This window comes from Delphinapterus leucas, chromosome 12, assembly GCF_059928025.1.
Source record: "Delphinapterus leucas isolate spDelLeu-1000000601 "Yukka" chromosome 12, BTC_Dleu_Yukka2, whole genome shotgun sequence".
NCBI classification, from domain to species: Eukaryota; Metazoa; Chordata; class Mammalia; order Artiodactyla; family Monodontidae; genus Delphinapterus; species Delphinapterus leucas.
Window position 1 is genome coordinate 88,633,312 of NC_143140.1, and position 25,588 is coordinate 88,658,899.

Genomic DNA, 25,588 nt, shown 5'->3' on the forward strand with positions numbered 1-25,588 from the left:
ATCTTGCTCACTAGCCGGCTGCACTGGGCCAACTGTAGCTCGAGAGACAGTAGTGCGGCAGGATGAGTGCAGACTCAGACCCCGTGGTTATCGTCTCGGCAGCGCGGACCATCATAGGTGAGCGGTCGGCGGACCCGGCATGGGGTTTGAGGCGCGAGCTCGGCCCGGCCCGGCCCGGTCACGGGCACCCCCGGGACCTCCGGGACCCTCGGCACCCGGCGCCTCGCGCCTTCCTTGGCCCGCCTGCCTTCCCCGCCCCCTCGTCGCGCGGTGAGGTCCACTCCACTCCGAGTGTTCTGATTGGATTCTTGGGTAGGGCCACTGCGCCTCCCGGCTCTCCCATTGGCTGGGGAGACCCCTGATTGGCCAGCCTCAGGAGACGCCACCTCAGCCCTGTGGCCTCAGGGGCGGGGCCACTGGGTGGTGGGTGCCGGGGCGTTGGGCAGAGGTCGCGTTAGTCAAAGGAGGATTACAGAGAATTGCCCAAATGTCCTTAGTGTTGTATAGATTTCAAAGGCCCTGGACTCGCGGGAGTGTGGACCCCTCTTGTTAGGAAAGCGTGGGCCGCGCCCATCCGCTCGGATTTGGGGAGTGGATGTGTAGGTTTCTCGCGGGTCCGCGGCTTCCCCGCACGGCCTGGGGGCCGCCTCCCCGGGGTTCGGCTGCTGCAAGGCACCCACGCTCCTCTCTGTGCCCAGACGAGATGCGGTGGGCGCCTGCGCAGGGGGAAAGCACCGGGCCGCCGGTCCCCCGCCGCCCTGGGCGCGCTCTCCATCGCCCTCGCCTTCCCTTCTGTTCTAGGCTCCTTCAATGGTGCCTTATCCACCGTTCCTGTCTATGACCTGGCCTCAACTGTCATCAGAGAGGTCCTGAAAAGGGCCGCTGTGGCTCCCGAAGAGGTATCAGAGGTCATATTTGGACACGTTTTGGCAGCAGGTAACTCCACAGTGACCCCAGCGGAGAGGTCAGGTTGTTGGAAGCAGCCCATTAACACTCCCCTCCCCCGGCCCCCCACCAACACTCAGAAGCTTGTTTTCTTGCCTCCGTAAATTTGCTTACGGAGTTCCCTCGGTTGGAATACCTCCTGTCGCCCCTCTGTCAAGCCCCAACAGTAGCTTCTCTCCGGCTTAACACTAAGCGTCTTTAATATACTTTTCCTACATTATCCTAGATCACCGTCCTCCACTGCCTTTTCTTTCTTTAGAAGCAGGGTCAGCCTGACACATGGGAGAGTATGCAGGGCCTTCCGTATTTCCCTAAAGTGTCACACATTCAATAACAATGTATTGAGTTCCTCTGTGCCCTGCACTGTGCTAGGTGCTGGGGATAGAGCTCCAACACAGGTTAGTCCTTGCCCGCATAGGGCTCACTTCCGAGCCGCCAAGGTGTGTTGCTGCCAGACTGCCAGACGGGCGCATCACCCCTGGAGGGCTGGCGTAGGTGAATCACCAGTGTCCCAGCTCACTTCTCATTCCCACTAGGTTCACAGGCCCACGACCACTGACAATTCCTAGTTATTCCTAACTAGTATCACGCTCACTCAGCATAAATTCTAATTACTCCTAGTGATAGTTGGTCACGCTCACTTACGGCCACCTTTTGTCCTTACCTTATCTGAGACCAGGCCCATTTTTCTGTGCCTTTACTTTGTAGTTTTGTAGTTCCTCTTCCTAATTCTCCTTTCTCACCTTGTCCTTTTGGGCAGCCTTAAAGTCGAAGCACGCCACTTTCTCCTGACTCTCCAGGGCTTTAAAGCATATGAGTAACTTTACTGGTGGCCCAAAGGTGGCTGCCTTTGGGCCACTCCCTCCTTTCTTCTTCCCAGACCCACGACTTAGACTTACTCTGTTGCCATAGGGTCCTCCAATCCTGGTTTCTGTTTTCTCTTCCATATCTCACCTCACCCCACCTCTCACCTGTGTGGTATCTCCATACAATTAGAATAAAAATAATAGCTGTGTTTATTGAGGGCCTGCTAAGTGCTGGGCCTTTAAAAACCCTGTGTTTAGTGCTTTCATTAATCCTCTCAGGAAGTCTATTGGATCATATTCTCTCCATTTTACGAACGAGTAAATGAAAGTTTGAGAGATTGAGTAACTTATCCAGGATCACAACCCACATCTGTCCTACCTCCTACGCAGGTACCCTCCAGGGTCCTGTAACTAATGTTTACTGAGCACCTGCTGCGCTCCAGGCACTGTTCTATCAGCTGGGGATAAAGTGTTCATATCAGATAGGAATCCTCAGTCTCATGGACCTCACTTTCTGCTAAATGCTAGACTGTTAGTTAATTATGTCCAGCACTACTCTAAGTGCCTGAAGATGGGGATTATGAATAAATACATAAAATTTTTATAAAGGAGTTATTTACCTAAATACAGATGTAATTCACTGTAGCTTAAAAAGCAGGAAACTTAAATAATATTAATGTCTTCTTTATTAACTAGTATCCTATGAATTTAATTCAGAGAACATTTATTTATTCATTTATTTATTTTTGGCTGCGTTGGGTCTTCGTTGCTGCGCGCGGGCTTTCTCGAGTCACGGCAAGTGGGGGCTACTCTTCGTTGAGGTGCGCGGGCTTCTCATTGCGATGGTTTCTCTTGTTGCGGAGCATGGGCTTAGTTGCTCCGCGGCATGTGGGATCTTCCCAGACCAGGGCTCAAACCTGTGTCCCCTGCACTGGCAGGCGGATTCTTAACCACTGCACCACCAGGGAAGTCCTCGAGAACATTTTGATACTGTTTTTTAAATAATTTTTCCTGGGACTTCCCTGGTGGTCCAGTGGCTGAGACTCCGCACTCCCAATGCAGGGGGCCTGGGTTTGATCCCTGGTCGGGGAACTAGATCCCACATGTCGCAACTAAAGATCCCGCATACCATAACGAAGACCCCGCGTGCTGCAACTAAGACCCGACACAGCCAAATAAATAAATAAATATTTTAAAATAATAATAATTTTTCCTGCGTCTATTTTCAATCTCAAACTTTAGGCTCCCAGCCTAATCCCAGATTAATAACACCGTGATGAGTATAATCCCTAAATTTTTCTCAGTGACCCATTTGCTAGTTCTTTTCCAACAAACTCACTGAGGAGAGGTGTTCGGTATGGGTATACCTGAAATTTGCAATAGAGCGGCCACTGTATAAACACTGACCTGTTGATAACAGATAATGGTGACTGAAGATATCTGAAACTTTCCACTCCACCCCCTTCTCTGCCAACTTAAGTATGTGATGTATTTCTTCCCATTCCCTGAAGGAAGTGCCCACAGCTGAATTATAGAAAGGTAGTGTCAATTCTGATTTTGTACATATCTCGTTACGTAACCAGTTAATCATGGTGTGATGGATATTAAGCAAGGAAAGAAGTGCTTCTTAGCAGAGGTTTCCTCTTTTAAGTAACCCTCTTATCTGCCCAGGTGTCTTAAGCCATGATCAAGGAAGCAAATAACCGTAGTTAGAAACAGGAATAATGCCCCAGTTCTGCCCTCTGTTTATAAGGGAGTGTGTGCTTATTCATGCCCTAGAGAAAGATCAGGAAGACAGTTCCTTCTTACAGTATTAATAACTTCTTTGTGGAGAAGAAAGCCTATGTTCATAAATTTTTTAATTTTTTGTTTCACTTTATTTTTTGGCACATGGCACGTGGGATCTTAGTTCCCCAACCAGGGATCGAACTGCACCCCCTGCATTGGAAGCACAGAGTCTCAACCACTGGACCTCCAGGGAAGCCCCGAAAGCTTACATTAATAAAATATCTGTAGAACAGCACAAGATAATATGTATTGAAGGGTCAGACTGGGATGGGTGTGAGGTCCACACAGGTCTTTGCCTCTGCCAGGAACTTGACTTGGCTTGGCTGGGAAGTGGCAAGAGACCAGGTTGGCAATCTCCTGATTTTGCATTCACTTTCATCCCAAGATTTTATCTTTCTCTTTGATTGCTGGGAGGCCTCTCTGTTCCTTCCTCCAGGTTGTGGGCAGAATCCTGTTCGAAAAGCCAGTGTGGGTGCCGGAATCCCCTACTCTGTTCCAGCATGGAGCTGCCAAATGATCTGTGGGTCAGGCCTAAAAGCCGTGTGCCTTGCAGCCCAGTCCATAGTGGTAGGAGACTCCAGCATTGTGGTCGCAGGAGGCATGGAAAACATGAGCAAGGTAAGGCCTCTGAAGAGATGGCTCTCGCTGACCTCTCACTGATAAACTCTCGTCCACTGCCATAGCAGGGTAGACCAATGGTATCAGAGCTGGAACCAAACAGGGAACAAGTAAAAAACGCATCGAACCTTGATCCCTGCCTGATTATTAATTATTCTTCAAATTGGATGGGAAATCCAGGTTGAAGAAAAAGCCTATCAACCAGTATGACTGGAACAATATATTTTTTTCTAAAATGTTACTGGGGCTTCCCTGGTGGCACAGTGGTTGAGAATCTGCCTGCCAATGCAGGGGACACGGGTTCGAGCCCTGGTCCAGGAAGATCCCCCACGCCACGGAGCAGCTAAGCCCGTGCACCACAACTACCAAGCCTGTGCTCTAGAGCCCGTGAGCCACAACTACAGAGCCCACGAGCCACAACTACAGAGCCCATGCACCACAACTACTGAAGCCCACGCACTGCAACGAAGAGTAGCCCCCCACTCGCCTCAACTAGAGAAAGCCCGCACACAGCAATGAAGACCCAATGTGGCCAAAAGTAAATAAATAAATAAAATGGAGTGTTACTGAAGCGTAAAATATTTTCTGAATTAAACCTGTAACATTGGTCAGTTGATATACTTCGCTTTAAACTTCTTTCTCATTGTGAGTAAAAGTTGAAAACAGATGATGCTACTTACCTTCCTGCACAGGACAAGGAATATTCCAGGGGCCACATTCTGTTGACCTTTGGTAAGTATAGAATATGGAAAAGAGGACCACTGAGTAGTGCCTTTCTCCAGTAGGCTTGCCAGGTGGGATTGGTGTCACCAAGTTCCATCCCTCAAATCGGCACAGTGGTGAAAAGGGAAAAATATATCCCCTGCTTCCTGCAGGAGTTCAGGGTCTCACCTGGGGATCCCGCAGGCAGAGGTCGACTCAGCCCCACATTTGCGGAGGCTCTGGAGGAGGCAGGGTGAAAGTAGCAAACATGATCGGAGTGATTCTGATGGGACCGTACTAATAGCTGTGCTTTTAAACACGCAGACATAACAGCCCTTAGTCTTGGTATTATTCCCAGTTTACAGGTAAGGAAACTGAGGCCCAGAGCCTGGACTCCAATAGAGATCTTCTGACTCTTAAGTCTTTCCATTCTATGATAGCTGCTATCGAGTTGGTAGGAGTTAAGAGGATCCCCTACTGAGAAATCTCCCCCATCAGTTAATTAAGCAACCTGATTATTCTCACTGTAGGCATTATGTGTCCCATCAAAATAAGTAACACATTGTTCCCATCACTTAAGCCCTTTGATGAGCTCTTCATTTAATAGGTAACTAGTTGCTTCTTTGGAAAGAATAAAGAGCTTTTTAAGGAAATAGGACACAGAATGCGTAGGTTTGTTTGACAGAAGACTGGAAATGGGTGAGGAGGAGAGCAATGGGTCTCCAGGAGTAGGAAGGGTGGAGTAGCCTGTTGATTCCAGGGGTCTTCAGGCCCTGGGCCCTGGGTGGGGAGGAACATGGACTGGAACAGGGGAGAAGGGTCACAAGGGGGACTAGGTGAAGACTGAGGAATCACTGGAGAGCTGTTTTGGGTTTTTTTAAACATATTTATTTTTGGCTGCATTGGGTCTTCGTTGCTGCGCGCGGGCTTTCTCTAGTTGTGGCGAGCAGGGGCTACTTTTCGTTGAAGTGCATGGGCTTCTCACTGCAGTGGCTTCTTTTGTTGCAGAGCACGGGCCCTAGGCGTGCAGGCTTCAGTAGTTGGCATGCGGGCTCAGTAGTTGTGGCGCACGGGCTTAGTTGCTCCGTGGCATGTGGGATCTTCCTGGACCAGGGCTCGAACCTGTGTCCCCTGCATTGGCAGGTGGATTCTCAACCACTGCGCCACCAGGGAAGTCCCGCTGGATAGTTTTGAGTGGGATCCTAAGGAGAGGACTAGTTACAACCAAGCCTAATCTATTTGTATTTGTTGTTTTCAGGCTCCTCACTTGGTTCACTTGAGGACAGGAGTCCGGATGGGGGATACACCACTAACTGACAGTATGCTCTGTGATGGGCTTATAGATGCATTTCACAACTATCATATGGGCATTACAGGTAAGGCAAACATGGCTGAAAACATACTAACTGTAAAAAGTTTAAAAAAGATCCTATAATAATCGGCTTTGCAGGTGCTTTCCTCTTTCAGGGCAGGGACTGTGTCCTAATCGTTTTGTATCCCTGATGACAGGGATAGTTCCCATTTGATGAACCGAAGTGGGGATGTATTCCCTCTGTCCTTTGTGACTCCTTGATTGTCAGGGAATGTTAGTAGTGGGAGGTGCCTCAGAGTTCTTCTGGATCAAACTCTCACTTTACCATATGACAGAACAGAGCTCACAAATAGTGGCTTTGTGGCAAAGGCAACATCAGAGATAAACTAGTACTTCCGGTACCTAACTCTGTCTTTGTTGCACTACGCAGTCAGGTCTTCATCCGTCTAGAAGGCTCCTGTGGTCTAGGTGTACTGGCAAAGCAACTGGAAGATCAAAAGAACTCCTGTCTTTACTGCATATAAATGTAAAACTTAAGAACATTTTAAGTTTTGAGTTAAAGAAACCAACTCTGAGAGGTTAACTATCTTGCTCAGATGCCTGGCAGCGGCTCTGGTTCTGCGAAAAGAATTCTTGTGAAAAAGATAAGGAGGGGAAGGGTGAGGTTCCAGGCAGAGGGAACAGTGTGTGTGAGTGCCTGGAAGGGAGGGAGGGCTTGGAGATGCGGGGACAATGAGAAGTTCAGGGCGTCTCTGTCGCTGTGGGACTGACAGCTGCAGCAGAGATGGCTGGGCATCGCGGGCAATGTGTGCTGTACTAGGGCCTAACGTGTCAGTTTCTCAAAGTGCCATAGTCCAAGCTAACTGCCTCAACATCACCGGAGATGGTCATTAAAAATTTAGCTCCCCAGCCATTTCCGAGGTGTCATGGACTGAATTGTGTTCTTCCAAAATTCCTATGTTGAAACCCTAACCCCCAGGACCTCCGAATGTGACCTGTACTTGGAGGTGGGGCCTTTTAAGGGGTAATTAAGTTGAAATGAGGCTTTTAGCCTGGGCCCTAATTCAATCTGACTCGTATCCTTATCAAAAGAGGAAGAAATACCAGAAGACCATGTGAAGATATAGTGAGAAAGACCATGTGAAGATATAGTGAGAACATTTCCAAGGAGAGGGCCCTCAGGAGAAAACAAGCCTGCCCGTGCCTTGATCTTGGGCGCCTACCCTCCTGAATTGTGGGAAAATAAATTTCTGTTGCTTAAAAAGAAAAGATAATGGCTCAGGCCATGATGTAGTAATTAGTAAAGACTAGACCTCCTACTATAAACAAGTATAAGACTGGTCAGAATATATCAACTGTTTTCAAACGGCCAACAATCATGCAAAACTGAGCTTCTTAAAAGAAGGGAAAGACCCACTATAACTAGATTTCTACCTGGGGCTGCTTTCCTAACTTTTTATCTGGGGAAAAGTGGCTTCAAACAACTGGAGAGGTAGAGATCAGAGTCTGGGGCTGCTCAGATGGCTAAGTTTGTGGGGCAGAGCACTGGAGAGAAGAAGAGGAGCTCCAGAAATCTGCGTAAGGGTCCCCTTAAGGCTTTGGCCAAATGTTTAGCTATGGATGTTCAGGGCAACGCTCTACAAGGCCTAGTAGAAGCAGCTTCTAGGAAAATGGAGATTTTTTTTTTTTTTTTTTTGGCTGCTCAGCGTGGCATGCAGGATCTTAGTTCCCCGACCAGGGATTGAACCCATGCCCCCTGCAGTGGAAGCCTGGAGTCTTAACCACTGGACCACCAGGGAAGTCCCTGAATGGAGATTTTAGATTGCTGGGGGACACAGCAATCTAAACCAACAACAGTAGAGACTTTACTGAACCCACTGGACCCTCCATTGACATCTAAGAAAGGCCACAGTTTAGGGTAGGGCCCAGGATAAGGGCTACTCTAGACCCAAACTAATTATCTTAGAAACAAATTTCAAACAAGTTTCTGTTGCGCTTCACAGATACTGTGTTTTTACAAATTGAACGTTTGTGGCCACCCTGTGTCAAGCAAGTCTGTCAGTGCCATTTTTCCAACAGCATTTGCTCACCTCAGGTCTCTGGGTCACATTTTGGTAATTTTTGCAATATTTCAACTTTTTCATTTTTATATTTGTTATGGCGATATGAAAAGCCTGGACCTAGAATACCCAAAACAATTTTGACAAAGCAGGAAACAGATCTTTGATCTTTGATGTGACTGCTAGAACTCGCTGAAGGCTCAGATGATGGTTAGCAGTTTTTAGCAATAAGGTATTTTTAATTAAGGTATGTACATTGTTTTTTAAGATATAGTGCTATTGCACGCATAATACACTACACTAACTTTACAGTGTAGAAATATGGTGGATGCTACTTTAATCAAGTGAGCAAAGCTAACATCACCTGAGATAAACTCCCACTTGTATCCTGATAAGATTCAGTGAGGGGCTTCCCTCGTGGTGCAGTGGTTAAGAATCCCCCTGCCAATGCAGGGGACATGGGTTCGAGCCCTGGTCCGGGAAGATCCCACATGCCACGGAGCAACTAAGCCCGTGCGCCACAACTACTGAGCTTGCGCTCTAGAACCCGTGAGCCACAACTACTGAGCCCTCGTGCCACAACTACTGAAGCCCGTGTGCCTAGAGCCTGTGCTCTGCAACAAAGAGAGGCCACCACAGTTAGAAGCCTGCGCATTCCAATGAAGAGTAGCCCCCGCTCGCCGCAACTAGAGAAAGCCCGCGCGCAGCAATGAAGACCCAACACAGCCATAAATAAATAAATAAATAAATGATTCAGTGAGAAGATGGTATATAATCATCATTCAGTGCTTTCACACGTAATCTAATCTTGAGGAAACATGAGTCAAACAAACCCAAATTGGTGACATCTGACAAAAGAACTGGCCCCTGCCCTTCAGAAATATCAAGGTTAAGAAACACAGAGACAGGGACTTCCCTGGTGGTCCAGTGGTTGGGACTCCTGGCTTCCAGTGCAGGGTGCGGGTTCCATCCCTGGTGGGGGAAACTAAGATTCCCACATGCTGCGTGGCCAAAAAAATAATAATAAAAATAAAAACATGGTTTCCTAGAACTACTGAGCCTCACATAGCACATCATAAACTTTAAAAAAAAAAACAAAACACAAAGATAGTCTAAGGAGGTGTTCCAAATAAAAAGAAACTAAAGAGATGGACAGTGAAATGCAGTGCGTGATCCTGGATTGGATGTTACTGGACCGAACAAATAAATTAGCTCTAAAGGGCATCATTGGGTCAATAGGTGAAACTTGAATATGGACTAAGAATTAGATAATAGTATTTTATCACTGTTAAATTTGCTGATTTTGGTAGCTGTGGTTGTGTAAGAAAATGGCCTTTGTGGGGGGAAAATATACAGTGAAATTAAAATTTAGAGATATAGGGGCATGGTGTCTACAACTTTCCATCAAATGGTTCAGAGAGAATGATAAAGCAAATGGGGCAAAAAATATGAACAATTGGTGAAGCCACATAAATGAAATTTCCGAAAGTTATTTTATAGAAAGGAAAAGAGAAGGAAGGAAGCAAAGAAAGGAAATGGCTTCTTAAGAATCACTGCAACGTCTCCACATTCAGTGGGAGGCAAGGCTGCCGCAGAGCACTCTCAGTCCACCAGCGAGCCTGCCATTGTTGGGCCTCAGTGCTTGTTTAAAGGTGAAAAGCTTGAGCTACCAAAAGCCAGTTCCTAAAAATGTTTGGTTTTTGCTTTATTTTTTTTCTTTCACAGCTGAAAATGTAGCCAACAAATGGCAAGTGAGTAGAGAAGATCAGGACAAGGTTGCAGTTGTGTCCCAGAACAGGACTGAAAGCGCACAGAAAGCTGGCCATTTTGACAAAGAGATTGTACCGGTTTTTGTATCTTCTAAAAAAGGTGGGTGTATAAGTCATAAAGGTGTTTTTATATATATAAATTTACTTATATTTTTGGCTACGTTGGGTCTTTGTTGCTGCGCACGGGCTTTCTCTAGTTGCGGCGATCGGGGGCTACTCTTTGTTGCGGTGCGCAGGCTTCTCACTGTGGTGGCTTCTCTCTGTGGTGGCTTCTCTCATTGTGGAGCATGGGCTCTAGGCATGCGGGCTTCAGTAGTTGTGGCTTGCAGGCTCTAGACCACAGGCTCAGTAGTTGTGGCAGGCGAACTTCAGTAGTTTTGGCACATGGGCTCAGTAGTCATGGCTCACGGGCTCTAGAGCTCAGGCTCAGTAGTTGTGGCGCACGGGTTTAGTTGCTCCGTGGCATGTGGGATCTTCCCGGACCAGGGCTCGAACCCATGTTTCCTGCATTGGCAGGGGGATTCTTAACCACTGCGCCACCAAGGAAGCCCAGTCATAATGGTTTAAACATCAACGGGGCTATTTATAAGTAAATTATTAATATTCAAAAGAATAACATATAGGAATGTTTATATATCGTGTCTCAGTTGTCTTTCAGGTTGCAAAGATATATTCAGGATAGATCTGAATGTGAGGTAGGGAAGGAGACATGGGAGGCTGTGTCAGCATCCAGACACTTTTCGCCCAGGGTCTCCACATGGCTGTGTAGATGGAGCGTTTTAGGAGAAATTGGAGAAAGCAGCCGACCTTTCTACGCTTACAGGCTCAATCTCCTCCGAAGCAAATGTCCATTACTTCCTGTTGCTTCTGTGTGTGTTTCATATTTGAGGGTGGATCTTCTGGGGTCACTTAGCTATTCTCTAATATGGAACGCTCTAGTCAAGTTCTGTTACTGATGACTGACATTGATTATGCCCAGCCTTTATGAGACTGGCTTTGACACCCTAGATCCAGTCAGTTGTAACCAGCCAAGACCTATATACCCCAAATCTTAGCAACCTTTTAAGCAAAGAAGTCCCTGTAACTGCCTTCCTCAGAAAGGGCTGTCTGGATATGGAAAACATGTCTTTACAGTAATTTGTACTAGTGTGTACTTTCCTACTGGAATAAAAGTATTTTATAATAAACCTTTTCTTCCAAATGTGAATCCTTCTGTATCATGTCTGAGGAACTGTACTAGTCTTGGTTAATGACTTTCCCTTCTCTCAGGTCTTACTGAAGTTAAAACAGATGAGTTTCCTCGCCATGGGAGCAACATGGAAGCCATGTCTAAGCTAAAGCCTTGCTTCCTTACAGATGGAACAGGAACCGTCACCCCAGCTAATGCTTCAGGTTAGATTTTCTGAAGGGCAGTTGTGGGAGTATTATCTTCTGCTAGGTCTACTAAGTTAATACCTTTTTAATTTCATTTCATCCATTATTTATAAACAAATTACTCTAAAACCTTGTTTTCATTGCTTTAGGAGAAAATGTAGTTTTGATCATGTTTCTTCATGTTTAGATTTATGACTTAACCTGTACAACATACTGAAAAATGGATTTGGTTTCCTTGCAGTATCCTAACGAGACACACAAGTGAAAAAGCAAATTAAGGAACTCCAGATTTTATCTACCACCTCTGTCCTTTTCCAAAACCCGGAACTCCCATTACCCCCTATGAGGTCTGGGCTATTTCTTCCATTTCTTTTCATTAACCTCCCCTCCCCCACTGCTTTAATCTTTCCGCTCTTTATCCCATTGGAATGTTCTGTGGTCTGTTATATCATCTTGTCAAAAGGTATTAACTTAACCCATGTCTTCAGGTGTTGGAGAAAGTAGACACACGTATGTAACTTAGTGAGCACTGTTTTGGAAATTAAGACATTCATATTTTACAGGAATAAATGATGGTGCTGCAGCTGTGGTTCTTATGAAGAAGTCAGAAGCTGATAACCGTGGGCTTACACCCCTAGCACAGATAGTTTCCTGGTCACAAGCAGGTGTGGAGCCTTCCATTATGGGAATAGGACCAATTCCAGCAATAAAGCAAGCTGTGAGTTTAATTTCCAATGTTAGCACCTGTCCTTTTTGTTGCTAAAGCCTCTTTGGGACCAGACCAGTAACTTGTAAATGCTTATCAACTTCTACCTCCTTCAAACCTTCGCTCAGATCCTTCCCACTCCAAAATGCCGAGACTGAGCTTGATTTTATTTTCATATTTATTCCTATCAGGCTTCATTTGCATTGTCTCAAAAGGAGACATCCTCCCATTAGCCTTAATGAGCCTGTTCACTTAGTTATATCTACAGTGCTCTTTCCCTTCCACGAAGAGCAGCCAGCATTTGGATCATCTGCTTTATAGGGCAACTAGTTCTGCCCTATAACCTCACGTCCACGTGTTAAGTGGTTCAAACTTGAAGACAGTATAGAATTTCCAAGGGGTGTTTTATCCTTAAACCTTTTAGAATTGGTGTCACCAAGGCAAAATGTGTTACCACTTGGAACTCAAAGTGGCATTTTCAAGAGATCCTTCAATATCACACAGTATATTCTGCTTCTACACCTACAACGAAGAATAGTTCCACTTGAGTTTTTAGACCTCTCTTCCATTAACCTTTCCTTTAGGTTGCAAGAGCAGGTTGGTCGCTGGAGGATGTTGACGTATTTGAAATCAATGAAGCCTTTGCAGCCGTGTCTGTTGCAATAGCTAAAGAACTTGGATTAAACCCAGAGAAGGTAAACCTGAGCACGCAGTCCTGACGAGAGCTTGCAAATGAACATTCACAATGAGATCTTAACACTGTAAACAGCAAAACACAGGATGTGTCCCAGGTACTGGCCATACAGTGAGGGGTGGGTGGTAGGTAAGTTCCCGTTGGACTTGGGAGTTCACTTATTTTATTGCTTCCTAAGGCAAAAAAACTTGTGTGCATTAGTTCACTTCCCACAGGAAGAGGGTATTTTCAGTCTTAAACTAAGGTAGTCAGAATGGATGTCACAAGGGTACAAATCACTTCCTAAGCAACTTGAACTAAGAACTGAATTTGAAAGGGTAGTTAACCGGTATGACATTAAGAGGAAAAAGACAAGTTTGGGATTCTAACTTTATGTCCAGAGAAAAACAAATGATACAAATCTTATGTACCCCTTAGGTCAACACTGAAGGAGGAGCTATAGCCCTGGGCCATCCTCTCGGAGCATCTGGCTGCCGGATTCTTGTTACCCTGTTGCACACGATGGAGCGCAACGGTGGACATCGTGGGGTTGCTGCCCTGTGCATTGGGGGTGGGATGGGAATAGCAATGTGTGTTCTGAGAGGATGAAACAGCTTAACCTTTAATTATGCTTAAACTAAACGTGAACCTCGTTTCTTTTTAAACTAATAAAATACTAAGTTAGTGAAATCAGAGGACCAAAGTGAGGATGGAAACTACCTCCCACTTCATAAGAATCCCAAGACTTGACAGCTTTTTGCACTTTAATGTGTAATACTCACGGTACAACAAGATAAATGCATCTAACATTGTCATAAATAAAAGACATCAGTCATCAAGGGCTCCAGAGTGAACAGCATCTTCGTAACCTCCATGCTTATCATCTTTGCTTTCTGGGTGTAATTTAATAAGATCATCAATTCGAAGAATGGTAATTGCAGCTTCAGTTGCAAATTTCAAACTTTTAACTTTAACTATGGTTGGTTCAAACACCCCTGCTTGTTTGTTGTCTCGGGGTTTACCATTGACCAAGTCAAGACCAATCCTGCAATTTAGAAAAAAACCTATTAAACGGCCTCTTTCATAGTTCACACCCATCCTATTCCACTCCTTTAAAAGTTGACTAGGGGGACTTCCCTGGTGGTCCAGTGGTTAAGACTCCATATTCCCAATGCAGGGGGCCTGGGTTCAATCCCTGGCCAGGGAACTAGATCCCACACGCCACAAATAAGAGCCCGCCTGCTGCAACTGAAGATCCTATACGTCGCAACTAAGGCCCAGCGCAGCCAAATAAATATTTAAAAAGTAGTCTCATTAGTGCCAGCTATTCCATTCAAATGTTAACCTTGGGAAACGCTGGGACCTTACAGTAGATCCCTGTAAGTCTAAAGTAATTGATTATGGATAAACAAATTCAGCACTGAAAGAGGTGTAGAAAGCCTAGATGGTAGTAAAGAAATTGTTTCTAAACATCATTTAATATCTTAAAAGGAGGTTGCTTAAAAACAGGTGTGGACTGCCCAAAAATAATTTCCTCTCTGGAACCTTCCTACTGTAGGTAAATGACTCTACCCACAGCAGCAGGGAAAGGTGAGGAATCCGATTTGATAACTAAGACACACCAATGCTAATAATCACTAGTCATCATCCTTCATGAGTTTAAAACAAAAACCAAACTACCATATATGATATACAGATGACAATGAAAAATGTTAAGTATGCTTACCATTTTAGATTTTTGCGTTCTGGGTTAACTTGAGCCTCATTATGAAAAGCTCTTAATTTTGCAACCAGATCTATGGAGTCCTGGGCAGCATTAACAGCCAGAGTATTGGGAATAACAAGAAGAGATCTTGCGAACTCGGCAATAGCAAGCTGCTCCCGGGAGCCCTGAGAACAAAGACAATGAGGTGTCTTCACAGGAGGAAGAAAATTAACACCCACAGCGGCAGCTAAGGTCGCAGAAGAGACGTATTCATGTGAACAAAGTGCCGTGCCCTTCCAGAAATGAAAACGGGCTTCCAGATGTTCTTACCATGCTGGTTGCGTAGTTTTCGAGGTATATGGACAGGGCCGCTTCTACGGCACCGCCACCAGGAACCACAGATTTCGACTCCAAAACTCTCTTCACCACACAAAGCGCATCATGTAAAGAGCGCTCCATCTCGTCACACATGAAATCATTTGCGCCGCGTAAGATGACCGACGCAGAGGTACGAGCCTTAGTGCTATTTCAAAAACAGGGAAATTCTCAAATCAATGCTTTAATAAATCCGTGCAGAAATTCAATCTAAGTGCCTTGATTAAATCCTGCTTACACAGGACATTTAGACACGGAAGCAATGTCTAGACCATGGAGAAGAGATGAAATGGTTACTTCACCTCAATTTACAATGGCCCAACATTATTTTATCCCATGCGTATAACTGCTTATATCACTGAAAGACTATATAGCAGCAAATAAATGGGAAGGTGACCTATTTTCACTCATTAATAAATAAAATCTGTAGAGCTTTATAATTTAGAAAGTAGCTCTTACTTTTTAATCAAGATCAGTTCATCATCGCAAATTCTCTCCTGTACCACCTCTTCTGCTTGTCCCAACATTGAAGCTTCAAAAGTTTCTTCACCTTCCAAATTGGCCAGGGTCGACAGAATAGTTGCTATTAAAGTAATTACAAGGATTTGTAAACACTGTTCTTCCATGAATATTTTCAAATCCTGCCTTAGATTCAGACACATGTATTGATGACAGAGGTGTCATATAAAGGTAAGGTCAGGGTTTACATTTAAGCATCAGGCAACCAACTGTCCTTTCATCCTAAGGTGGAACCATGTCACTTTGAGGTGGAGCAAGGAAAAGAACTTGCCCAGTTACAGAAAAACACGCCTCTATACACATATTTGTAGCACAAAGCATTAAGGGAGTAAAAAGTAAAACGTTTCTGGAGCTGCTTATTGTTAACATCCAATGTAAAGGGGCACAGTCCTGGGTAGTAACAGTATCTGAGAGCCGGCAGGAGACTCACCTCCGGAAGCTTTAGCAACACGTTTAAGGTCCCTTTTTAAAACTCTTCGAACTGCCATAGCACCAGTCTCCACAAAATACTTCAGACACATGTCGTCAATTCCACCAGTGGTTAGAATAACATTGGCACCAGTTGCCAGGATCTTCTGGATTCGCTCCTTGGTGATATCTGATTCTCTACAAAGATAAGTATTTGAGTAGTAACCTAAAGTTATCTGCTGTGTTTTTTATGTTAAATACAGCTCGAACTTCCATTAAGTATTTTTCACAAAATAATTGCAGATTAAATTATATTAACTAGGGACTCCCCTGGTGGCACAGTGGTTAAGAATCCGCTTGCCAATGCAGGGGACACGGGTTCGAGCCCTGGTCTGGGAAGATCCCACATGCCGCGGAGCAACTAAACCCGTGCGCCACAACTACTGAGCCTGCGCTCTAGAGCCCGCGAGCCGCAACTACTGAAGCCTGTGCACCTAGAGCCCGCGCTCTGCAACAAGAGAAGCCACCGCAATAAGAAGCCTGCGCGTCGCAACGAAAAGTAGCCCCCGCTTGCCGCAACTAGAGAAAGCCCGCGCACAGCAACAAAGACCCAATGCAGCCAAAAAAAAAAATTTATTCTCTCCCTTCTATGACCAGAATTTAAATCGGTCCAATTTACAGAAAAGGGATTAAAAACCACCAGTTAGCTCTCCCCCACCCCAATTTGAGCTCTTAACCAAGAACTATGGTTAGAAAGGAAGCAGCGTCCCTGCCTTCAAGGATCTGGGACAACCAAACTCCAGGGCTAATGTTACTCAGTGCAGTACAGAGACTACAAGTGCATGAGAGCCATGCATCCAGCCTGGCAGGTGGGACAAGGAAAGCTAAAGGTCTGGAGTTAATACAGGGGTCCAGAGTTGAAACTGCAGGTGGGATCAAAAAATGAAGAAACTTGTAGGTTCTTGTTAGTCTCGTAGGGATGTTAGTGTGAACTGAGAAGTTGTTTAATATTTTTAAGTGAAAGTAACGTTATCAATCTGTGTTTTCAAAAGATGAAGGAATGAAGACAACAAAGTGATAACTGGAGGTGAATCTATCTGAGAATAGATGGCCTGAGCAGATAAGTCAAAGTTTATGGCTTGGGTAACTGGGAGGTTCAGCCACTGACTCCTGGAGTGAAATAAATGCTAACAGGTTGGGCTGCAAGATGACAGAGTTCCTGTTTCAACAAGATGAGTCTGAAGCCCCTGGGATACTCAGGTGCAACTGCCAGAAGGAAATGGAAATCCCAAACTACGGGAAACATGCACAGATGTGAAAAACAGCCAATATAGAGACGGCTGAAGCCAGTTTACTCATTCAAAGAATAGCAGAGGAGATCAAAGGATCTTAGTGAAATGAGTTAAAGGTGAACCTCAAAATAAAACTCTGTATATACACTAAACAAATACTGCCCGTCAAACATGATACTAAGGATGGGGGCTACAAAGCAAAGGAAATCATTCAGCCTCTACCTTCACAGAGCTTACAATTGCAGACACAGAAATATAGTTAGAAACTGTGCTTAAGCCCCAGGAAGACAAAGTATAGGAGCTCACAGCAGAGAATAATTCAGATTGAGGGGGAAAGAAAAGATTCTTTGAGAGATTTATCAACTAAAAAATAAACTAAAAAATTAACCAGTCAAAACAAGTAGGCACGGGCTTCCCTGGTGGCGCAGTGGTTGAGAGTCCGCCTGCCGATGCAGGGGACACGGGTTCGTGCCCCGGTCCGGGAAGATCCCACATGTTGCGGAGCGGCTGGGCCCGTGAACCATGGCCGCTGAGCCTGCACATCCGGAGCCTGTGCTCCGCAACGGGAGAGGCCACAACAGTGAGGCCCGCGTACCACAAAAACGAAAACAAAAACAAAAACAAGTAAGCACAGAATATATTTTGGGCAGACGAAGGAAAACTCTTAGGGGCCTGTGGAAGTAGAGCTTCGGTGGATTCTAGTTTCAGCCATGCTAGAGCACAGTAAAAAGAGTTATATAAGGAATTAAAAAACCTATCCTAGAGCTTCCTTGGTGGCGCAGTGGTGAGTCCGCCTGCCGATGCAGGGGACACAGGTTTGTGCCCCGGTCCAGGAAGATCCCACATGCCGTGGAGCGGCTGGGCCCGTGAGCCATGGCCGCTGAGCCTGCACGTCTGGAGCCTGTGCTCCGCAGCGGGAGAGGCCACAACAGTGAGAGGACCACGTACCGCCAAAAAAACACAAAAAAAACAAAACCTATCCTAGAGTGAAGGGAAGCCTCCAAAAGGTTCTGGCCTTGCAAGCAACGAGATCCACTTGGCTGCTGTGAGGAGAATAGCCTGGGCGGGAACAAGACTGAAACCAAGACGACTAGCTTGGGTGCCTCTCCAATAGTCTGGGCAAGAAAATGGAAATGGAAAAGTAGGTGAATTTGAGATTTAATTTATAGACAGAAATCAAGTGGTCTTAATGACAGATGAGAAAGGGAAAGAGTATTAAGTAAAAAGGAGTTACAGACATTTCCCAGTCTTCTGCCTGAATAGAGGGGTCCCTAACTAAAATGGCAAAGAGCAGATCTGGGGGTATCATCACAAGTTCAATTTTAGACATAATGACTTTGAGATGCTTAAGAAGTATTCAATCAGTTAAAGCTCAGAGAAATAGATCTGGGAGTCTCCAGCACAGAGACGCTGGCCACCCAAGCACAGGAATACAGATGAGGTAGTATCACAAAACTGCTCTATCCTCGGGAAGTCTTTCAAGCAGTCAAAGGCTTGATAAAGGTCAAGTGGAAATTGAACATGTCTAATGAATTTCACAGCCGTGATCACTAGTGACCTGAGCAAGCGGTCCTCCAGTGGAGAACACAGTTGAAAAGGGTATGAGAAAAAAAACACCAGGAAGGTTTTTGTGTAAATCACTCGTGACATCTGGCTATGAAGAACTGAGGAAGGATAGAGTAATTGGAACATGTGGGGGCACAAGAGGCTTTTATTTAGGGATAAGAGAGGTACAAGTGGAATCCAGAAAGGAAAGAAGAGTAGAATTAGCAGTTGAAGATGCAGTTGAGAAAGAATAATAGAGGAAACAAGACTCTAAAAGCAGAAGGCAACAGGCTCTGAACACTTATTCTAGAGGGGCTGACCTCTGATGGAAAGAGTACACATGCAAATAGATTTAAGAGTACATCTTGGGACTTCCCTGGTGGTCCAGCAATTAAGACTTCGTGCTTCCACAGCAGGGGATGCGATCCCTGGTTGGGGAACTAAGATCCCATGTGCCACATGGTTCGGCCAAAAAACAAGGGAAAAAAAAGGGAGTACCTCTTCCCGACTAGCTCTCTAGCATGCCAGTCAATAGATATGGACGTATGAACTACCTGGTACCTGGCAGAATCAACACTATACTGTTTGGTTCTTGTACCACTTGAGGAAATACATTCCTGGATGTATCTTCAAGCCTTAATATCAATATACTCATAAAACCAAAATTCCATAGAATGTTGATTTTCATGTATCACCCAAAGCTCTCTTAAATCATCACCATGTTTTCTAATTTTCCAAGCAGTCTGGGTAAAATATAGTTTGACTTCAGTTAAAACTTTGGTTAAAAACGTTAATATTTAAAGTCCTCCAAGACACTCACTTGGAAACAAAAAAACGACTTGCCTCATCATCATACCCTGCTACCGATTAGACCCACCGCTCCTCCTTCTTAGTTTACTGCCACCTGCTCTAGAAAAGGGTACTTTACAAACACCCCCTGTCCAAGGTCAAAAATGAATCTCTCAACATACCTCTGTCTAATCTGGTCCAGTTTTTCAGGGTCTGTAATAACCACTTGTACACCAAGCTTCATTTTTGTTTTCTGCAGGCTGAAGTCAAGGCAAGCAATTTTTGCATTCACTATTCTCTTGGGCATGCCTAAAATTGAACATAACGTTAAGTACCTTTACAGTAACTATAACATTGTTACAACAAAACACACCTATCCTTAGAGATCTGCAGAGATTTTAAATTGTTGTATGTAAACGAATTTAGATTTTATTACTTTTACCCTTAGAAACAAACACTTAAATGGCATTAAACACACGTGTTTTCTTTTAATTTGCATTTTTCTTAAGTTATATGTAATTAAATTACAAAAGAGGAATTGGCAACATTATGGACCATTTCCTTTTTCTCTGGGCTTCACTAAAGAACAGTAAATGCACATCCTGGATAGTTCACCTGAAAATGTAGTTATACAGTCCACAAACAGCTAACTTTATCCTTTAGTATTCTTGTTACGTGACCAAATCAAACCGTAAGTCTTACCCTGGGATCCAACCACACAGTTGAGTGCATAGCCATTGATGAGCATACTCTCCATCTGACTTCTCCCATGGGCTTTCAGAATATTAATGGAATTGACTGGATAGCGAGGCTGGCCTCTGACATCCGTGTATTTAACAGCAAGTACAGCGTCTACCACCATATTAGCAAAGAAATCTCCACTTCTAAGCCAACAGTTAAGGAGAACAAGAGACTCGGGATGGACAGCGGGTGCACATGAAAATCAAGGGTAATTCAAATGCACTTCCTTTTAGCAATCTCATCAAAGAAACAACCATTATATACGCCACCAAAATGTTAGAGTACTATTTATCACTGTCTGCATACTACTTTTACACATACTTTGTATTACCTTTCCCCCTAGGAAAGAAGGGAACAGGCAATTTCAATACAGCATCATCTGGCAGAAAAACTAACACAGCGTCTTACTTTTAAAAAAGCCTACACTTTACTGGACCATCACAAGGATACATTCCAATGATTTTGGAAGACATCGATGTCTTAGCAGCATTGATCAGGCAATCCTTACCAAGTTCATCAGTGTTAATAATTAAATTCTCACTGATATAACGCACTGCTTCCCTGTTTGAAGTGTGGGGAAGAAAACATAAATTCAATTACTCAAAATTTTTGCTTTATCATTGTGTCAGGATGTCAGAGGCATCCATTTTCTGTTCAGCCATTTCATATAGGAGGAGGACACATATAATCCTCCCTCTTCAGATCACGGCAATTTTAATCTATCCCATAAGCATAGCCACTATATCTATTATTAGGAGATAACGTGGTAGTCAAACGGGAAGAAAAGGATACTGGCCCAACTTCCTACTTCAAATGTTTACTTAAATGCTAAAATACAACTTTTTCAAAGTAAGATTTAGTCATTAATTGAAACATTTAAAGAACAGACTGTTGGCAACTATTACATTAAATAATATATAAAATTTTCTCTGAATGTGAACAATCTTACTTGCAAGCAAGTCGATAGCCACTAATAACTGATGTGGGATGAATTTTCTGTTTGACAAGTTCATCTGCATTTTTTAGAAGTTCTGCTGCAATAATAACCTGCAGAGAAAACATCCATTACTCTCACAATAGCCTGACATTCATTACGTGCAACACATATGTACAAACAACACTAACACGCATCAGATATTAAGAATCAGAATGATAACAGTGGTGAAATGCATAACTGCTTATTAGAAACCAGAAAAAAGACACCCCTACACGGTATTGTATACGCAAATAGCTAAAGCCAGATAAGAGTCAGTACAACAATAGGAGACACATCCATTACTCTTCAAGATGAAGTGCTCAACATAAGCTAAATGAAGAGCCTGACCACTCAGATTATCTGTACTATTTATTTATTTATTTGGCTGTGCACGGCTTGCAGGATATTAGTTCCCCAACCAGGGATTGAACCCAGGCCCTCGGCAGTGAAAGTGCGGAGTCCTAACCACTGAACCGCCAGGGAATTCTTGATCTGTACTATTTTACGTTATTATTTTAAAAATCATCCTTCTAAGTACACCAAAAATTATTTTTTAATTAAAAAAAACTTTGAAAAAATTTAGTCTGCATCTTTTGGGGGAAATTATAGTTATATTTTAAAAACTATGTTATCCTAAACAAGTTACTTAACAAAGACCATTATCATTATTTTAGAAGAGATAGATTTCATTCTTCCATGGCTTAAAAGTTTAATCTAGAAACAACCATCTTCTACCACAAACCACTGCTTGTTTCTTTACAGCAAATTATTATTTGCTCCTCACCAAATAATAGTGTTTCTACTACATCAGGGTGCTGGGTGATCTTCAAGGAGTTTAAATCATGTTACTGATCGTGTTTACAAACTTTCTCAAACTCCCATTTGAACTCATGAGATCACTTGTCAGCCTTTAAAATATAAAAACATGTTGTTTTTAAAAAACTGGTAAGGTTTTAGGAATTCCTGGGCCTCAGGCTGTGAGGGGAGGAGAAAAAAAAGACACTTTTTTTTCCTTTAAAAAGAAACCATTAAAAAAAATTCTGCGTGATGCATGAATAATAGCTGAGAAAAAATTCGTAAAACTCGCAAAAACATTTAAAGTGAGGATTATATTAAATTATCTCTTAAGTTTCTTTTCTACTTGAATTGTACAAACTAGCTATAACCACAAGTCTTCAAATTTTGTTTCTGAACCACTACCCCCAAAACAAATGACCTACCTCTGGCTTCACTTTCTGAAAGTTTGATTTTAAAAGGTAAACTAGTATTTAGCCATTAGTCCATTAGTCTTTACCTACCACGGAGGTAGTTCCGTCTCCCACTTCTTTGTCTTGCAGGTCAGCAAGCTCGCAAAGAACTCTGGCTGCAGGGTGTTCCACCTCCAGTAACTTCAGGATGGTCGCACCATCATTAGTAATGGTTACATCCTAAGAAATTTCCCAGGAAAGAAAAACTGACATAACCACCCACAGAAACAGAATATCCCCTAAGTTAGAACAACCCCATTACGATACATTCACCTTCGGTATACCTTTCAACACTAACATCCTGATAAAAACAAAGAATTTACAAAGCAAGGTGTTTATGAACCGTTTTTTTCCCTTAAAGTGACTAACACGATATTTAGATATACTTACACCAATATCATCCACTAGCATTTTATCCAAGCCAACTGGACCAAGAGAACTTTTCACAATATTGGCAATCGAAGCTGCAGCCATGACTGCAGAAATGAAAGAAAAATGAAATTAGAAAATCCTTGATTCCAAGGACAATCATTTCAGCCTAAAAAAAGTAAGTGACATGCAACAGCCTCTGAATTTTTCAAATCTACAAATCCGTCCCAATTTGAAAATTAGCTATTAAAAGTCCAACATGGGGAGGGTAGTGACTAGTAACACACAGTCTGAATTCAACCGCCACGGGGACGCCAAGTGTTGTAGAGAGTACCCACTTTATTGTCTCATAAAATTAAAATATAATCTACTCTTCCACATTTCAGATTCTGCCACTCCACACAGAACAGAAATACATACGTATCAGCCTTTTCCTTCAGACTCTGGCAGGTTTAAGAAAAAAAAAGTTCTATTAAAATTAACAAGACTTTGTGAATCAAAAAAGCGGTAATCCAAAGGTTCTGACTATACTTCAAATTTGTTCATGACAAAAATAGGAATCTATCAAATGACAGTTCGAGGGACTGGCATTCGTGACTTCTGAAGTGTAAACCATCTCAACAATGCTTTAAGCGGTTAAAATCTACTACATAAGATGTTTTATCTTTTAACATTCAACAAAAACTTCGTCAGCTAGCTTTGTTACAAGAAGTGGTCAGCGACAGGTGGGGTACGGACTGAATCTGCAGGGGGACCACGGGCAAGTCGTCTTGAAGAGTGGCCGATGGCCATTCGCCCCTCAGTAAAACGAGCCGTTAAAGCCAGTTCTTCCTGGTGAATGGCCCTAAAAGGAGACCCAGAGATTGCGGTGGACACCCTTCCTGATTAGCATCAAGACAAAAGGGCGCAGGGCACCCGGCCCTCTGGGACTCGAGGAGCGGTGGCACGTGTCGGGGCGCGCCTCGCCAGCCTCACGACCGCAGCATCCGGGCAGCTCTAGTTAAAACCGCGCTGCGCCCTCGGGAATGCCGCGCTCCGGGAAGAGGGCGCTGCCGCCCCGAAGCGCCGAGACCCGCCGCGGGTCGGAGACGCCGCCCGTGCCACCCGGGGGACCCTTTCTGGGGAGAGAAGGGAAGGCGTGAGCACCGCAGCCACGGCCCCAGCGAGGCAGGGGAGGCTGGCGCACCGCCGCGGGCCCGCCGCAGGCCTCGCCCGCCCTTACCGTTCTGGGAACGGATCGCCTCCCCAGTGCTGCGGTCCCCGAACACGGACAAGGGCCCCTCCATCTTCGCGGCAGGGCACACGTCGAGTTTCACTCACACCGCGGGGAGCAAGCGTCTTGTTCCTGGGCCGGGCGGCGGCCACAGCAGCAGCGACTGCGTGGAAACTGCGTGGAACTGGCCTGAGCTACGCCGCGGGACCTGCTGGGAATTCCACTCCACCCAGCTCCCTGGCCAGGCGCGGGGCAGGGCGGGAAAGAAAAATGGGGAGGAGGGTGGAGAATCGTGAACGCGCAGGAAGTGAGGACCCTGAAGGGGGCGGATCCAGCACTTTCGCTCAATTAAAGAGCGAATGAGAAGGGCGCGAAGGTAGGAGGGCGGAAGTCAGTATCTCGGACCGCTGGAGGAAGGGGGCGCTGGGCCGAAGTTTTCCCTACTACGCAGAAGTTGCGCGTGCGCGCTTGCACATTCTAGTGCCTTCTAGAAAAAGTGGTCGGTAGGGCGGAGTTCTGTGACGGAACGGCGGGGGGGCTAGGGCCGTGTAAGGTAGAGCCGGGGTTCTGAGCGAGTTTTAATTGGAGGTGTATAAATCGGCGTTCTTGTTTTACTTAAATGTATGAGCTAGCTAGGAGAGCACGCGACAAGTAGCAGGCTTTGTTCCCGGGCTCACGGGTATAAGCTTCATGGGTCATGTGGGAAAGCGACAACCACCCTTTCTGAAAACTGCATCTCGCGCTGCCCCGTCCTCCCAGAGCCCAGATGGCCTGTCCGTGTGTGTCTGCATGCGTGTGTGCCCAACAACGATCGGTCTCTGCTTTGCGACCCGAGGGCCCAAATGACGCAACGAAATGCAGGTACGATGAGCTTGGCCCGACTTAACGGACCGTGAGCCAACCACCAAGCGCGTTGCTGCGAGGTGGTTGGTTGAATCCGGCGCCTGCGTGCGCCCCAGCGTAAGCGCTGATTGGAAGGGCGGAGGTGACGGATTGCCCTATCCGCCACTCAGCGGCAGGGGGCTTGTTCGGGTTCGAGGCGTTATGACCTTACGTTCTCCTAAGGTCTTTCCCTAAGTTAATATGGCTGCGGTCGGCGAGCCGCTGGGGCGTCGGTGAGGAGAGGAGGCGAGGTCTCTCCGAGGTTTTGGCTACGATTCCCCTCAGCAATGGCGCTTCGGTCGGGGTTCTGGGAGTTGTTGTCGGTTTGCAGGAACCCCGGTAATTTCATCTTCCCACGTCTCTCAGATTACTCCCCAGGGTCAGCACAATGCGCACATGTAGGTCGTCTTTTGCATTCAACATATACCATCGAAAAGTAAACGAGCTGACAGCGTCGTGATGACACTAGTAGAAAATTAAGGACAAGGGTCTGTGATGACTACACCCCGTGACCGAACATACCTTTTGTCCCCCTTCCAGGGCGCAAAGACTGAGGGGGGAGAGGATGGAGACAAGTTAGATCATATTTTTGTTTTGTCCGTTTCGTCATATTTTTTTGGTACGCGGGCCTCTCACTGTTGTGGCCTCTCCCATTGCGGAGCACAGGCTCCAGACGCGCAGGCTCAGCGGCCATGGCTCACAGGCCCATCCGCTCCGCGGCATGTGGGATCTTCCCGGACCGGGGCACGAACCCGCGTCCCCTACATCGGCAGG

At 45.2% G+C, this 25,588-nt stretch overlaps 3 protein-coding genes and 2 non-coding genes across 9 annotated transcripts in view; 2 read left to right on the top strand and 3 right to left on the bottom strand.

The window, feature by feature from the left end:
- Window positions 1-13,592, top strand: ACAT2 (acetyl-CoA acetyltransferase 2). Its single transcript, XM_022560563.3, has 9 exons — window positions 1-117; window positions 802-936; window positions 3,976-4,157; window positions 6,118-6,235; window positions 9,957-10,100; window positions 11,270-11,392; window positions 11,938-12,092; window positions 12,665-12,775; window positions 13,192-13,592. The coding sequence occupies exons 1-9, from the start codon at window positions 63-65 to the stop codon at window positions 13,360-13,362; spliced, it is 1,194 nt and encodes a 397-aa protein (XP_022416271.2). The 5' UTR covers window positions 1-62; the 3' UTR covers window positions 13,363-13,592.
- TCP1 (t-complex 1) lies at window positions 13,500-24,204 on the bottom strand. Of its 2 annotated transcripts, XM_022560546.3 has the most exons (12): window positions 23,942-24,204; window positions 22,741-22,826; window positions 22,402-22,530; window positions 21,077-21,174; window positions 20,578-20,688; window positions 20,089-20,270; window positions 19,569-19,695; window positions 15,783-15,958; window positions 15,293-15,416; window positions 14,789-14,981; window positions 14,480-14,643; window positions 13,500-13,798 (listed from the first exon to the last, which is right to left on the bottom strand). In XM_022560546.3, the coding sequence occupies exons 1-12, from the start codon at window positions 24,003-24,005 to the stop codon at window positions 13,582-13,584; spliced, it is 1,671 nt and encodes a 556-aa protein (XP_022416254.1). In that variant the 5' UTR covers window positions 24,006-24,204; the 3' UTR covers window positions 13,500-13,581. The 2 variants fall into 2 exon arrangements, with proteins under 2 accessions (XP_022416254.1, XP_089778349.1); XM_089922223.1 differs by lacking the exon at window positions 22,402-22,530.
- On the bottom strand, window positions 15,094-15,225 carry LOC115802084 (small nucleolar RNA SNORA20). The gene has a single exon (XR_004022462.1). It is a non-coding gene; the product is annotated as a small nucleolar RNA SNORA20 (small nucleolar RNA).
- On the bottom strand, window positions 20,772-20,909 carry LOC115802086 (small nucleolar RNA SNORA29). Its single transcript, XR_004022464.2, has one exon. It is a non-coding gene; the product is annotated as a small nucleolar RNA SNORA29 (small nucleolar RNA).
- Window positions 23,743-25,588, top strand: part of MRPL18 (mitochondrial ribosomal protein L18) — an 8,418-nt gene continuing 6,572 nt past the window's right edge. Inside the window, exons 1-2 of one of the 4 annotated variants that reach the window (XM_089922228.1) lie at window positions 23,743-24,308; window positions 24,692-24,793. In XM_089922228.1, the coding sequence (XP_089778354.1) occupies window positions 24,775-24,793 (19 nt within the window). In that variant the 5' untranslated portion in view covers window positions 23,743-24,308; window positions 24,692-24,774. Of the gene's footprint in view, window positions 24,309-24,416; window positions 24,794-24,905; window positions 25,154-25,588 lie in introns of those variants that run through there. The other 3 variants (XM_022560609.3, XM_022560611.3, XM_022560602.2) reach the window with 3 other exon arrangements.